This window comes from Camelina sativa, chromosome 18, assembly GCF_030686135.1.
Source record: "Camelina sativa cultivar CO46 ecotype springtype chromosome 18, ASM3068613v1".
NCBI lineage: Eukaryota > Viridiplantae > Streptophyta > Magnoliopsida > Brassicales > Brassicaceae > Camelina > Camelina sativa.
Genome location: NC_141897.1, coordinates 14,765,796 through 14,778,523, shown reverse-complemented (window position 1 = coordinate 14,778,523; position 12,728 = coordinate 14,765,796). Strand labels below are relative to the sequence as shown.

Genomic DNA, 12,728 nt, shown 5'->3' with positions numbered 1-12,728 from the left:
TGACCAAAAAAAAACAAGTATTTGTGTTTATCTTATAAATGTACTGTTCATTCGACTAAAATAAATCACACACACACAAATTACATCATCTCTCTTCAACAATACAAACCCCATCATCCATATCTCCGGTTACAGTCGAAATGTTGTTGTATTCAGTTTCACGTTTACGGCCAGAGGTGAATGACCTTGTGTTAATCGGTTAATTTTAATATTTTACATCTCAAAGATGGACACAAATCATAATTTTATATACTCTTCTTGATACTATAGCATAATTGATACAAATTTACTGTGAATATCCTTAAATGTGTAAATGGGTCAAACAAAAATAGATAACTTTCCCAATCTTTTCAATCAAATTACATGAATAAAAAAACATTCCTTACTAGCATAAAATTCTCTTCTTTTTAAATACGAAACAATATCTCATTATCTCTACACAATCCAAACCCACAAACCCACTGTAAGAAAAAAAATAAAAATAGAACTTCTCAAAAATGAAAAAACAACAAACCATAGTGGTGTTTTTCCTGTTGGCCCTAATATCAACATTGAGTTTCCGACCATCGGAAGCGCGAAATACGAACCTATGTTTCACAACAGCGATAGATAACGTGCCAGGATGTATCTATGCGGTGAGATTATTGGCAGATGGAGATTCACGATGGATATCTAGAGAATGTTGCGACGCAGTGAGAACACTTCCTAATACTTGCTACTTTGAAGTCGTGCCTGGCAAAGCTTACCCTACTAATATTTTCAAATTCGTTTGTATTTACAAATATCCTGGATTATTACGCCATTAGTTTTATCATTTTATCTATCTTGCAAACTATTTAATAATATGAATCACGTTTAATCTTTAATGTTCTTACTTTATCTCATTGAATATGTCTCACTGGATGTTTCTTGGTCCTTTACTTCGTTTAACGTCTCATGTTCATCTGGTTAATTTCTTCGGTAATATCTTTCAATTTTAATCCAAAAAGTAGCCAATAATATAAAGCGAAGTATAGCTATCCACAGTACCTAGTGTCGGCTTAGCACATCTGCTGGTGGTGCTCGGTTCATAGGTCAAAAAGAAAAAAAAATTACATAAATTATTAGCTAGATGAAGAGAATGAAACAAGTAAAAACATTAACCTGATCAGTGATCACGGCTTCTTCTACTAAAATTATAGCGGTTGGGAAGTAGTCAAATAAGTTGTTCTTTCTCCATAAGTATTATAAACAATTAAAACGATTATTTAGAGAAAGACGTGATACTACATTTCAAGAGTCAACTACGAATTTTCAACAAAGTGAAAAAGAAAAGAACAAGAGCTCCATCTTACAAATTCGTGTGACATTTTTTTTGTTTTTTTTTTTGACAATGTGTGACTTTCTTTTATTTTCTAAGGAAAAACATTGAAATTAACATCGCAATTATGTGTTCGTTTCTCTCTATATATATATTCAAGTATTCACTCACATTCTAAAACTCATACTTTAATAACATACTTCAAAAATAGAGAAGAAAAAATCATACTTAATAAAATGTATAAGGTTTGGTTACTAACTTTGAGTTTTATGTTGCTCTCTGGATTAATATCAAACACAGCAGAGGCTCGAGTACTACCATACGAATCTGAATCTTCAAACCCCAGTAAGTGCTTATATATGCCAAATCCGATTTTGGTTTTGTTGTAGTTCAACTTTTTGATTTACAAAATAGAAAAATTTAATGTCAACCAATTATTATTTTCGGTTACTTTTATATACTTTTGATCTCAATTCCAAATTTAACAAAACATATCTCAAAATAATAGATAATTCAAAGAAAATAAATTTAACCTTTTTTGGCAGTTCGATTTTAGTTTTTTTTTTTTCCATTAGATTTTTGTACTGGGTTTTTGATAAAACTTTTGTTCGACTTGGATTGGTTCAACTACATTATATAAAATGTTTACTCTAGCTATATATATTCAAATTGTTGTTGTCTTGTTTAATTTTTGGTAAGAAATAGGAGAAGCGGTTTGGGATCTAAAGGTGACCAAAGAGATTAAGGCTGAGGTAGATAGAAGTTGTTCGTCATCTGCAAGAGGGAGGAGGAGTTCAGGTGGAAGAGGGACACCCAATAGACCAGGCTCCCGAAAACGTTGTAGACCTTAGCAATAGTTAGTTCAAGCTTAGATTGAGAAGAATGTGAAAGTAATGTGCCATTTTGTCCTATTAATAAACTTAAAAGTCATTGCTTTACATAAAAACATTAAACCAAAATGAGACAAATGATTTGAGTTAATCCGGAGATAAAAAGACAGTTTATCCAAGATTAAAAAAGAGTAGAATTTACAGTTTTAGAAGATAAAGAGATTATTCGCTCAAAAAAAAAAAAAAAAAAAAAGGATAAAGAGATTGATCAGAAAAAAAGGATCTCCGGCATGTTTTGAAGCCTTCATGTGATCTCTTCTCCGATACCGTTAAGTTAAATGTCAACGGTATTTATACAAAGCCGAAAGTAACAATATTTTAAATCAAGAACTGTTAAGGTTTTATTTTTAAGATGCAAATGCAATGAATATAGGTTTTGATTGTTTAGGAGGAACTAATGAACAATGATCAAAATAAAACCGACTCTAATATGGTTCGGTTTAGTACTGAATTAATTTTAATTCTAATTTTAGTATATATTTTTAATTCTCTATTTTTGTTGTTTATATGTATATATTAGTACTATGTTAAAATTGTAATTTAGTTTTAAAATTGAATTTTTCAATCAATTAATATCAAATCAATTTGGATGATTTTTTTTATTTTTTGTTTTTTGTTTTTGTTTTTGTCTTTTTTGAGTTGTGAACGGTGGAGCACTACGACATAAAGATTGAGTTAGGAATTGTAATAGAGGATAAAAGGAAAGTTTTTATTATTAATTTTTTGAGTCGAAAATCGATAATGAATCTTATATTAACCATTAGCATATAGATTGAATTCTCACTGTACTACTTGTTGTGAAGGTGATGTAATAACTAACATTGATTAATTTTTTGTGTAATGTGACTATTAGTGTATTCATTATCGATTTTTTGGTTAAAATCGATAATGAATACACTAACATTGATTAATTTTTTGGTTAAAATACACGAATAGTTTTTGTGTAACCACAAATAGGAGGGTCACGAAGCGAGTAAAAGGCATGCAATATTGTTTCGGTCCATCACGTAAACCTGACATTAATATTACTTGCACCTTAAGTCAAAACTATTTCTTAATAGCTAAATGGGTTATGATCAGAGTAAATCTTAAATGCATCTTCCTCTGTTCGATCATCCCCAGACATAGATCGAAAGTACATGCTCACAATTGTGTACGCCTGAAAAGATGTTTCATAGTCAATTGGCCAAAGAAAACCAAGATTCCTAGCATAAGCAATTAAAAGAGGATTAATATTTTCATCGTATTAACACATTGTAACAACTCGTCCCATAGACCCTACTAGCCTCACTGCTAGCTTGCCTCCATAGACCCAAAGCTGACCCTGCAGAGCATCGATCATAACCCTTCACCGTGGCAAATGGAACTACTTAACCAAATCTACAGTAGGTTATTGGTGCGCTAGGCGTTCCTCGAACCCTAGTCTCCACCCTTTAACAACCTTCCCACAGGACAAACTGTCGCCGATTGAGAATAACCAATATCCAAGCATAACCATTCCAATATCAAACAACAGGAAACAAGGAACCGACAACCTAACAAGTTCTAAAGACCCAACTCTAGCAACCTAACAATGCCAGACAACAACCAATCGAGTCCCTATAACATCCTCCTTTTCATTGCCTTGATTCCACTATCACACTTTGCTTTTACTTGCACCACATACACAAATTGAGATGCATGAGTATTTGATAAACACTCAGTGAGGCAATCCTCCCATCTACTGGGCTATACACACAAGCAACAGTGATTCCAATGTTCCAAACAAACAACAAACAAAACATACAAACCAGGAAAACAAACATCATCTCGCTGGAAGGGAGATGTCGACCGACACCAGCCGAGTGTTGACCGACCCGTCTCGTAGACCCCGCTAGCCGCCCCAACGGACTCCAAGTTGGCCCTGCAGGGCATCGATCATAATCCATCACTGTGGATATCCCAATCCACCAATAGGTTATTGGTGCACCAGGCTCCCAAAACGTTGCAAACCTCCTTAGCTAAAAAGTTTTTTATTGAGAAGAATGTGAAAGTAATGTGACATTTTGTCCAATTGTAATAACTTAAAAGTAATTGCTTCACAATAAAACATCAAATCCAAATGAGACAAATGATTTGAGTTAATCCGGAGATAAAAAGACAGTTTTCCAAGATAACAAAAAAAAACAAAAAAAAAAGAGTAGAATTTACAGTTATAGAAGATAAAGAGATTGATCGGAAAAAAAGGATCTCCGGCATATTTTGAAGCCTTCATGTGATCTCTTCTCCGATATCGTTAAGTTAAATCTCAACGGTATTTGTATAAAGCCGAAAGTAACAATAATAATCCTCTAAACTTCTTCCATATTTGTAATCATATATATATTAACGTTAACCATTTTCTTCTACTACTTCTTCTACTTAACCCATTGATCTCTTCCATGTCACCAATGATTTCAGAAACTCCATCACCTGATAGATAGATTACAAACAAATCAAAACTCATATAGGTAAAAGAAAAACGTAGCTCGAGTACTCAGTAGAGTGATGTTTTAGTTTACCTCAGACGGGTCACGAAGAGAGTAAAAGGCATTGCTGTCTTTGGGTACAGCAGAGACTAATATACCATAACCGTGATTTGGCCCCTCTCGTAATACCTTGAATGCATCTTCGTCTGTTCGATCATCCCCAACATATATTGGAAGAACATCCTCACAGTTGGTTAGGCCTTTTAAAAAAATGTTTCAAGAGTCAATGACCAAACAAAGATTTCATAACAGAAGCAGAGAAGAAAGTGCTTTTTTTAACTACCAAGAGATTCGAGTAGAAATGTCACAGCTTTCCCTTTGTCCCAGTCAATCACTGGTCGGATCTCTAAAACCTTTTAAGCAACACAAACCAACCAAGAAACCAAATAAATCAAACTTTGAAAACGTTTCAAACTTGTTTTTGTCTTGAAATTTTCAAGAAAAATTGAGATGTTTTACCTTCCGACCGTGTGTTAGCCGTAGTTTTGGATATGTTCTGATGACATCATCAACACACTGTGCAACCAATGCCCAATTCTGTAACAAATATAACAACTTTAAAGAAAAGTGTATTGGTTTTTTAAAGGAAGCAAACCAGTTATTGAATAGAGAGATATTCAAACCTTTTCTTCTACATTGCGGTAATGGACAGAGATGCAGAACTTATTGTCTTCTACTTTGACCCCTTTGATATCGTTTGTACTCTCAACAAGAGAACAAAGCACCTATGAAAATAATTTCACTCAAAAATCAAAAATGAATGTTGCTATTACTAAATCTATATGTGTCATTACATCCGAAGATGTCTTGTAAATACCTTATCGATCATCGGTAGGAACTCGCTAGCGGGCTGGAATAGATTTACATCTTTCCCCTGAAAATTACCAAAGTCACATTTAAGAATCTGATATACCTAGCATACATATATTGCAGAAAACAGACAAAAGGTAAGAAAAATAAACCTTTTCGTTGACTGATACAGTACGGCTATGTTCATGGTTTAAAGATTCTCCTGCAGGACTCATGATGTCCATCCCGTGGCTTCCAGCGTAGTAAAGTTCACTCAAATTAACAAACTCGTACACCTGAAGAAAAATGGATTATTAAAAACACTAGACTACAGACGAAACTGTTCTTGATGATGAAAATGTAACAAGTAAACATTAACTAACCTTATCACGGCTTCTTCCACTAATGATCGCAGTTGGGAAGTACTTGGCAACGTTTTGCACTGCACTACGCATCTAAACATGTAAAAGGCGTAAACCATATAGTATTTAATTAGGATGATGAAGCACACAAATTTGATCTGTTTTAGCAATTGAGTTAAATAGGGGGAAGTCAAACACTTACAGCACTTGACATGTAAGCACAATCAGGTTCCTCAACTATAGGCGAAAGTGTCCCGTCATAATCAAGAAACAATGCTATTCTTTTACCCTTTGCAAAACTCATGATTTTCTCAAAAGAAGCAAGAGCTGATGGATACTTGAGCTGCTAAAACATGATCACAAAAAAAAAAAAAAAAGATTAGCAAAATCACAATAACGACTCAATGTTCAGAAAAGAGAAAAAAAGAGGACAGTAAGGGGACAAACCATCCATTCGCGGTAAGTCATATCTGTGGCCTCAGTGCTGAAGTTATCTTTGTTAACTAGTGTTGGAGGAGGAGAAGAAGATTTCATAGCATCAAGCCAACCATTAGACTTAACATCATCAAGGATTCCAGTTTTCTTTCTAGGAACGGTTAGAAGAAGGTTACTGTTCTGTGACAGCGCTGCTGCTGATGAGTAAGGGATTCTGTTCTGACGAATGGTTAATCTTGCACTGCTTAACGGTGGAGAATCAGTCATTACAGGAGATGAGTGACCAGATTTTATGTCCATAACAACACCAAGATGTTGTTATTAGCAAACTATATAATATATCGGAGTTTCTCTTGGATAGAAGAAGCTCTACAACTTCACGTATATACTCAAATTCTTTAAAGAATCCTCTCCCTCAGAGAAACTTGGACCCTGAACTGTAGAAGCCAAGCAAGAAAACAGAACCAGTAAAGGTGTGATCACTATAATTCTCTGAAGCTAAAACAGGAAAACATTGGATACCAAAGCAACTACACATTGACCTGAAAGCTATTATCCAAAGAGAAAGAAACAAAAATGTTTGTAACATTTCTTTGTCTTTATTTAGCTGACAGTTGTACGAAAGGGTAATCAAGAAAACACATTATTCATGAAATGACTTTACTTTGTCGTATTTCCAGAGAGAGATATGGCATAATGGCGTATATAGAACAACCTCTACGACAATTCAAGGGACTAGATCTGCAAATAGAGTTTCTGACTGATACAGAAACTCTCTCATCATTCACAATTTTTGACCAAACCCCACATTTACAAGCATCAGAGATACAAATGTTTGTATAGAAACTACTGTTGTAAAACTACATTTCAGAAAATGGTAAAAAAAAAAAAAAAAACGAGACAAATTGCCACTAATAGAACAAAAGAAGGCACATCAGAATATGGTATGGAAGGAAACATTAAAAAGTTTTAGTAACACACACACACTTGCAGAATAGACAAACTGAAAAACATATTTGACCCACCACCACCAAATTCAAAATGTGTTGCTCGTAAAGCTTGACAAATCATTGTCACTCTCTCATAAAATCCCAAACCCAAAAGAAACAAAGTACCAAATTCCTTAACCCAGAAAACAAAATCCTGTCTTTTTTTTGTTCTTATTAAAAAAAAAAGAAAAAAAAAAACAGTTCATACATTTAAATCATACAACAAATAAACATCCCCCAATACCTACAATAACCCTTTAGCCAAAAAAAAAAAAAAAAAACTGAAAAATCCCAGCTCATAACGAAGAACAGAGAAGGGGGATATTATAAAAATGGTTAATTTATGCACAAAATGGGATAAAAGACGAAACTTTGATTTAAGAAATTACCTGAGGAAAATGCAGATACAAGTTTCGAAACTGAAACCTGAAACGACGAATGGTTTTTAAAAAAGACAGAGACTTTTTTTTTCTCTTCTTCTTCTCTAAATTTGTTTTTTTTTTTGGGTTCTCTGCGGTTTCTCGGCAACCAAATAAGGGACACAGAAAAGAAATGGGGAAGAAGGAAGATTTGCCAAAAAGAACCCAACTGGTGAATATAAGTGCCCCGAGAAAATCGCAGAGAAACTATCCCCCCCCCCCCCAAATATATATATATATATATAAAAGTCCAAATTTTTCTGTGATATTAGTAAAATTATAAATATAAGAAGGTAACCAAAAAACAAAAACAGACCAAAAGAAAGTTTTTTTTTTTTTTGTTGTTGTTGTTGTTGTCTCCCGACGGTTGTTGACTCGCCAGAAAATTTTGGAGAAACAGGTGACGTATACGTGTACTACACGTAGCCAATGAAAACTGCGCGTGACATCTAAGATAAAAAAGTTTAGCGCGTGTACTAACGCCGTGATTTTATTAAAAAATCGAGTTTCTTCGTACCGGGTGGTGGTTGGTTAAGTTTACATTACACCTTGGTTCGTAATTTAATCAATTTAAATTAATTAATTAGATTAACGTGCCTAATTATATTTGTTTAAGTAGTATTAGGTTTATAATGATTAATAAGTTAGTTCCAAAGAAACCGCCGATGAAAATGGGGACCCATAAGTGGATCTCAAAACGAAGGCGGAAGACACGTGGCAGCTGGGTTTATAAAAGCGGTGAGTCAGGTCTGACGTGGATAAGTCGAATGAATTCAATTGGGGTTGGTGATGGTCCCGCCACCGTGAGATGGCTTTCGTTTTGGGTGCGGTCGCTCTCGGACACAGCTGGTAGTGGCATTTAGGTCGGTGACGGTTTTTTTTCTTTTCTTTTCTTTAATTAATAATAATAAATAAAAGTCATTTTCTTCTCCATAGGATCCACGTGGATCGTTGAGCAATATGTAATTCTGACCATACGATTTCGCTTACGTGACGGGGATACTCGTGCCTTGTTGTGCGATTAGTTTAGTAGCATCGCAAACATGTGAAGTGATGTGGTGCATGTAATCTGTTTAGTTTATTTTAAGCTATTTCTAATAAGGGGATTAACATTTGACATTCTTATAGTAAATTTAGTGCCATTAAAAAGGATTAGGAACGACAGTTGTAATTAATATGATCACATTCATTAGATGGGAAAAAATGATATTCAAGTTAGAAAAGCAAATGTATCATCATTTTACAACTTACCAGCAATATTGGGAAATTCAATTAACAAAAAAACAATCAGTCAGTGTCAGTCCATATCAAATATATGAATGATGTGGTCACCAATATCACTGATGAGTCTAAAAGAATAATCAGTTTAACCAGTAAAAAAAATATGATTGTTACGTGTTACTTACTTGACCAAAGTAGATGATAAACAAAAAGAAAGTAAGAAACAACACCAAATGAATAAAACAGCCGAAGAAGGTCTCAAGTGTTGACAAAAAAAAAAGTCGGGTTCAAACTTAGTTTTGACGAGAGGGCAGTGTAAAAATTGAAGCCATATACTATTACAAAGAAGAAGACGGTCAAAGATTCTGACAAGAAGACGACAAACTAGAGGAACCAATTTGGAAGTCGAAAATGAAAGACTGTAAGAAAATTGAAATCGGAAAGAAAAAAAAGAAAAAAAGAAGAGATTTGGCTTTTCGAGGAGGTGTAAGGGTTCGTTCGCCTTCGGTGCCAATTGTGGGAAGGTTGTAGGACCACTTCACACAGTTGGATTCTCATTGCTTCCCGACTAATCTTTAATTAACTAAATATTAATCTGCGAATGAATAAATTATGTTTATATACATTACTATTGTTTAATCCTATTAGTAGTAGAGTGAGGTCAAAAAAAAAAAATCCTATTAGTAGTAGAGTATTAATAAAATAATTGGAAGAAGATCTTTTGGAAATTGAAATTTTAGCAGTCAGAATCTTCTCGTTTGACGCCGTTGTTTCTGCTCCTTCCTTTGACCATCCCCTCATGCCTCAACAACTCTTTTTTATTTTTCTTGAATACTAATTTCGTTTAGTTTGATCATCTCTTTAGAATTTTTAATTATATTATATAAATATTATATTAAAACTTCTATAAATTAATACTTTCTATAAATTAATAAATTCTTTCACTCCCAAATTAGATCAATGTAAAGATAATATTTTTTTAGAAATCCTATATAAATATATAGTTCCATCAATATCGTAAAATAATAATGATAGAAACTAATATATATATATATGTATATCTAAGAAAATTTAGTGACATATGATTTTGGTGTTGTTTGTCTAGTCTTGAATTTACATTCCTTTTAGTACTCAACTCTAATTTTTCTCATTGCATCAAAAATTAATGTTATTGTCTTCTCAAATCGCATCAAAAAATAGTGGAGAGAATATATTAATAAAACGAAATTTTATTGTTGCAGCTTATCTCTAATCTTTCTCTTTCTTTTTTTAAAATAAATATTTCATAACTGTAAAAACAAAAAAACATCTATTCATAAATTAATAAAATATTAATTAATTAATTAATTAATAATTATTAATTTATCGATAAATTAAAACTTTTATAAATTAATAAAAAATTTAAAGTCCTAACCTATTAGTTTATAGAGGTTTTACTATAGTACTAATATCAATTGAAATTTTCGGTTCCATATTATTAAGGTTTCATTGTCTAAGGGTCAACATGCATACAATGCAATAACAACTTTCACAACTTTGCTAAAAATTTAAAAGATTTCACTTGTAATTGTCAATAGTACGATTTAATTTGGTTTTAGATACAGAAGTTAAACTCTAATGTAAAAAAAAAACATAAATTTTTGGTATATATTGCACATATATACTATAGAATTAACTACATAAATTAAAAAAAAAATTCTACCAATTAAAAAGAATAATCCTAGGAAAATCTTTTCAAAAGATATAACCTAATTAGTAACTAATCTTATAAATTGATTAAATTTTCAGAGGTAAAAGGTAGTTCTCATTAGTATAGATGTAATTAATCGCGGTTATATTGGATATTTTTTTTTGCCAATTTTTCGTTCGTTCAGTTACTAACCATTTGAATAGTTAATAATTTATCGTTTCGATAAGAAAAACAATAAACAGAGTTCAATGGAAAAAACATCTTGCTTTTTGAAAAAATATAAACTACTCGCCAGCTAACTTGTACAACACATGCTCATACACCTCCAATTTTGCAAAAATGTTATTCATCATGTAGCTTATGTCCTGATCACTCTGTCCTTTTTTCCCCCATTAAATCGGTCTCTCAAAAATGAGTAGTAGTCGATAGAACTAGTCAATTTGCCTATAAACTGTTTTTCCTTTTCATAATAATTATTAATATTTAAGTTTATGGAAGTTATGGAACTTTGGGTTAATTATCTAGTTAGAAAATGAATTATATAATACTTGAGAGAATTTGGAGTAGAATCTAAAAAGAAAAACAACCGTACAAAAAGATACAGAATCATGTATTTTATTTTTGTTAAAAACAGAATCATGTATTATATATTTATATATATGTATACTCTCACACGGATTAATATTCTATTCTCACATTCTTATCAAGGCATTGTAAAAGGTCACCTTATTCTTAATCTTTGAGTGATACATTTTTTTATGGAGTAAACAAAAACAAAAGTGGAACGAAAACGATTAAAACCAGCCCAATAAAGACGTCGCTATTAAGTGAAGTTATTATAGCAGCTATAATTTATAGCTGTGTCAAAATTCGATTATTATTTTTAAAATATAATAAATATATAGTTTGTGATTATAACGTTTGAAAACTTATTCGAACCATTCTGGTTATATAAAAACAAGTTTCACTTAAAAATGACAGAACACGATATTAATCATTCATGTTGTGGACAAACATTGCGAAGTGAAACAATCAAAAAAACTGGAAACAAAACTAATAGGAGACGACTGTAAATGAGCCAAAATTGGGCTTCAACCCAGTAAATGGGCCCAGGTAGTCAGAATCGAGATGTTTTGAGAGCAGTCATGGATAGATTTTTGTCAGGAAAACATATGAAATCTATTATACTCCACACAAAAAAAACAAAGTTCCACATTTGGAAACATAATAAGAAAATTGTCAAGGACCTATTTACTCTCTCACATACAAAAAAACTCTAAAGATGAAAAACTAAAAGAGAGAGGTTTCAGTTATGACGCGGAGGCCGTGTGGACGGCTTCGGATAATCTGCGAATAAGAGCGGCGACCGATGACGGCGGTGCTTCACTGCACGCGGCACAAACCGAGAAACCTCCACCGGTTCTTTAGGTGTCAAACCAGAGACAACATTTTGATCCTGAGCCACAGAAACAAAAAACAAAACAAAAAGAAGCCTTTAGTTATGAGAAGGTGTGCAAAGACAGACTCCGGTAAGCTAGTAAGTTAATATCTGGATCAAGAAATAACCTTGGCAGTGATGTGAACATTGTCGAGGTGACGAGAATCAGAGAGGTGCAAGAGCAGAAACAAAAGAAGGATAGAAGCGGCAATTGAGCTCATTGGTCACAACAGAAACAGTTCACAAGGCTTAACGACTATAAGGGTTATGGAACGTTAAAAGCAATTGGTAGGTAGTAGACACTATATAATAAGAGCAAGTTCACACTTGTATTTGAAAAAAGTGTTTTTTTTTTTTATCAATCCAGATGAATGTGCTGGAAAAGCTCATGGGAAAAGCCAAAGATGAGTCAAAAAAGAGAGAAAGAAACAACAAAAGGAAAAGGACATTTAAACCTCGGTGAAAAACGAGTGATTTACTACTTCTTGTCTCCATGCCATTTCAATCCCCAAAACTTACCGACCACCACGGTAAATATTCTATTAAGAAAATGCAAGCATGTTTCGAATTGTTATCATTATTATATGATATGTCAATAACTTAAAGCACTTTTTGAAGGCATTGTTTTTAATTACCTTAAATGTTTTTGTCTGCCTCGAGAATGGTTTGGAGGTTGACGATGACTGTT

General features: G+C 32.9%; 3 protein-coding genes and 1 long non-coding RNA gene across 7 annotated transcripts; 2 read left to right on the top strand and 2 right to left on the bottom strand.

The window, feature by feature from the left end:
- Positions 1-445: 445 nt before the first annotated feature.
- On the top strand, positions 446-866 carry LOC104761145 (uncharacterized). The gene has a single exon (XM_010484180.2). The coding sequence runs from the start codon at positions 498-500 to the stop codon at positions 804-806; it is 309 nt and encodes a 102-aa protein (XP_010482482.1). The 5' UTR covers positions 446-497; the 3' UTR covers positions 807-866.
- Positions 867-1,483: 617 nt separating this feature from the next.
- Positions 1,484-2,246, top strand: LOC147922922 (uncharacterized). Its single transcript, XR_015588205.1, has 2 exons — positions 1,484-1,645; positions 2,000-2,246. It is a non-coding gene; the product is annotated as an uncharacterized LOC147922922 (long non-coding RNA).
- A 2,003-nt stretch (positions 2,247-4,249) lies between these two features.
- On the bottom strand, positions 4,250-8,060 carry LOC104761144 (trehalose-phosphate phosphatase A). Of its 4 annotated transcripts, none has more exons than XM_087497610.1 (11): positions 7,662-8,060; positions 6,296-6,720; positions 6,051-6,191; positions 5,870-5,941; positions 5,660-5,782; positions 5,515-5,571; positions 5,321-5,422; positions 5,157-5,234; positions 4,981-5,050; positions 4,731-4,897; positions 4,250-4,641 (listed from the first exon to the last, which is right to left on the bottom strand). In XM_087497610.1, exons 2-11 carry the CDS (start codon positions 6,581-6,583, stop codon positions 4,591-4,593), a joined length of 1,149 nt encoding a protein of 382 aa, XP_087353736.1. In that variant the 5' UTR covers positions 6,584-6,720; positions 7,662-8,060; the 3' UTR covers positions 4,250-4,590. The 4 variants fall into 4 exon arrangements, with proteins under 4 accessions (XP_087353736.1, XP_087353734.1, XP_087353735.1 ...); XM_087497608.1 differs by having other exon boundaries at positions 6,051-6,194; positions 7,662-8,046; XM_087497609.1 differs by lacking the exon at positions 7,662-8,060 and adding an exon at positions 6,948-7,216 and having other exon boundaries at positions 6,051-6,194.
- A 3,696-nt stretch (positions 8,061-11,756) lies between these two features.
- On the bottom strand, positions 11,757-12,389 carry RGF5 (root meristem growth factor). The gene is made up of 2 exons (XM_010484178.3): positions 12,169-12,389; positions 11,757-12,058 (listed from the first exon to the last, which is right to left on the bottom strand). Exons 1-2 carry the CDS (start codon positions 12,259-12,261, stop codon positions 11,909-11,911), a joined length of 243 nt encoding a protein of 80 aa, XP_010482480.1. The 5' UTR covers positions 12,262-12,389; the 3' UTR covers positions 11,757-11,908.
- Between the last annotated feature and the right edge of the window lie 339 nt (positions 12,390-12,728).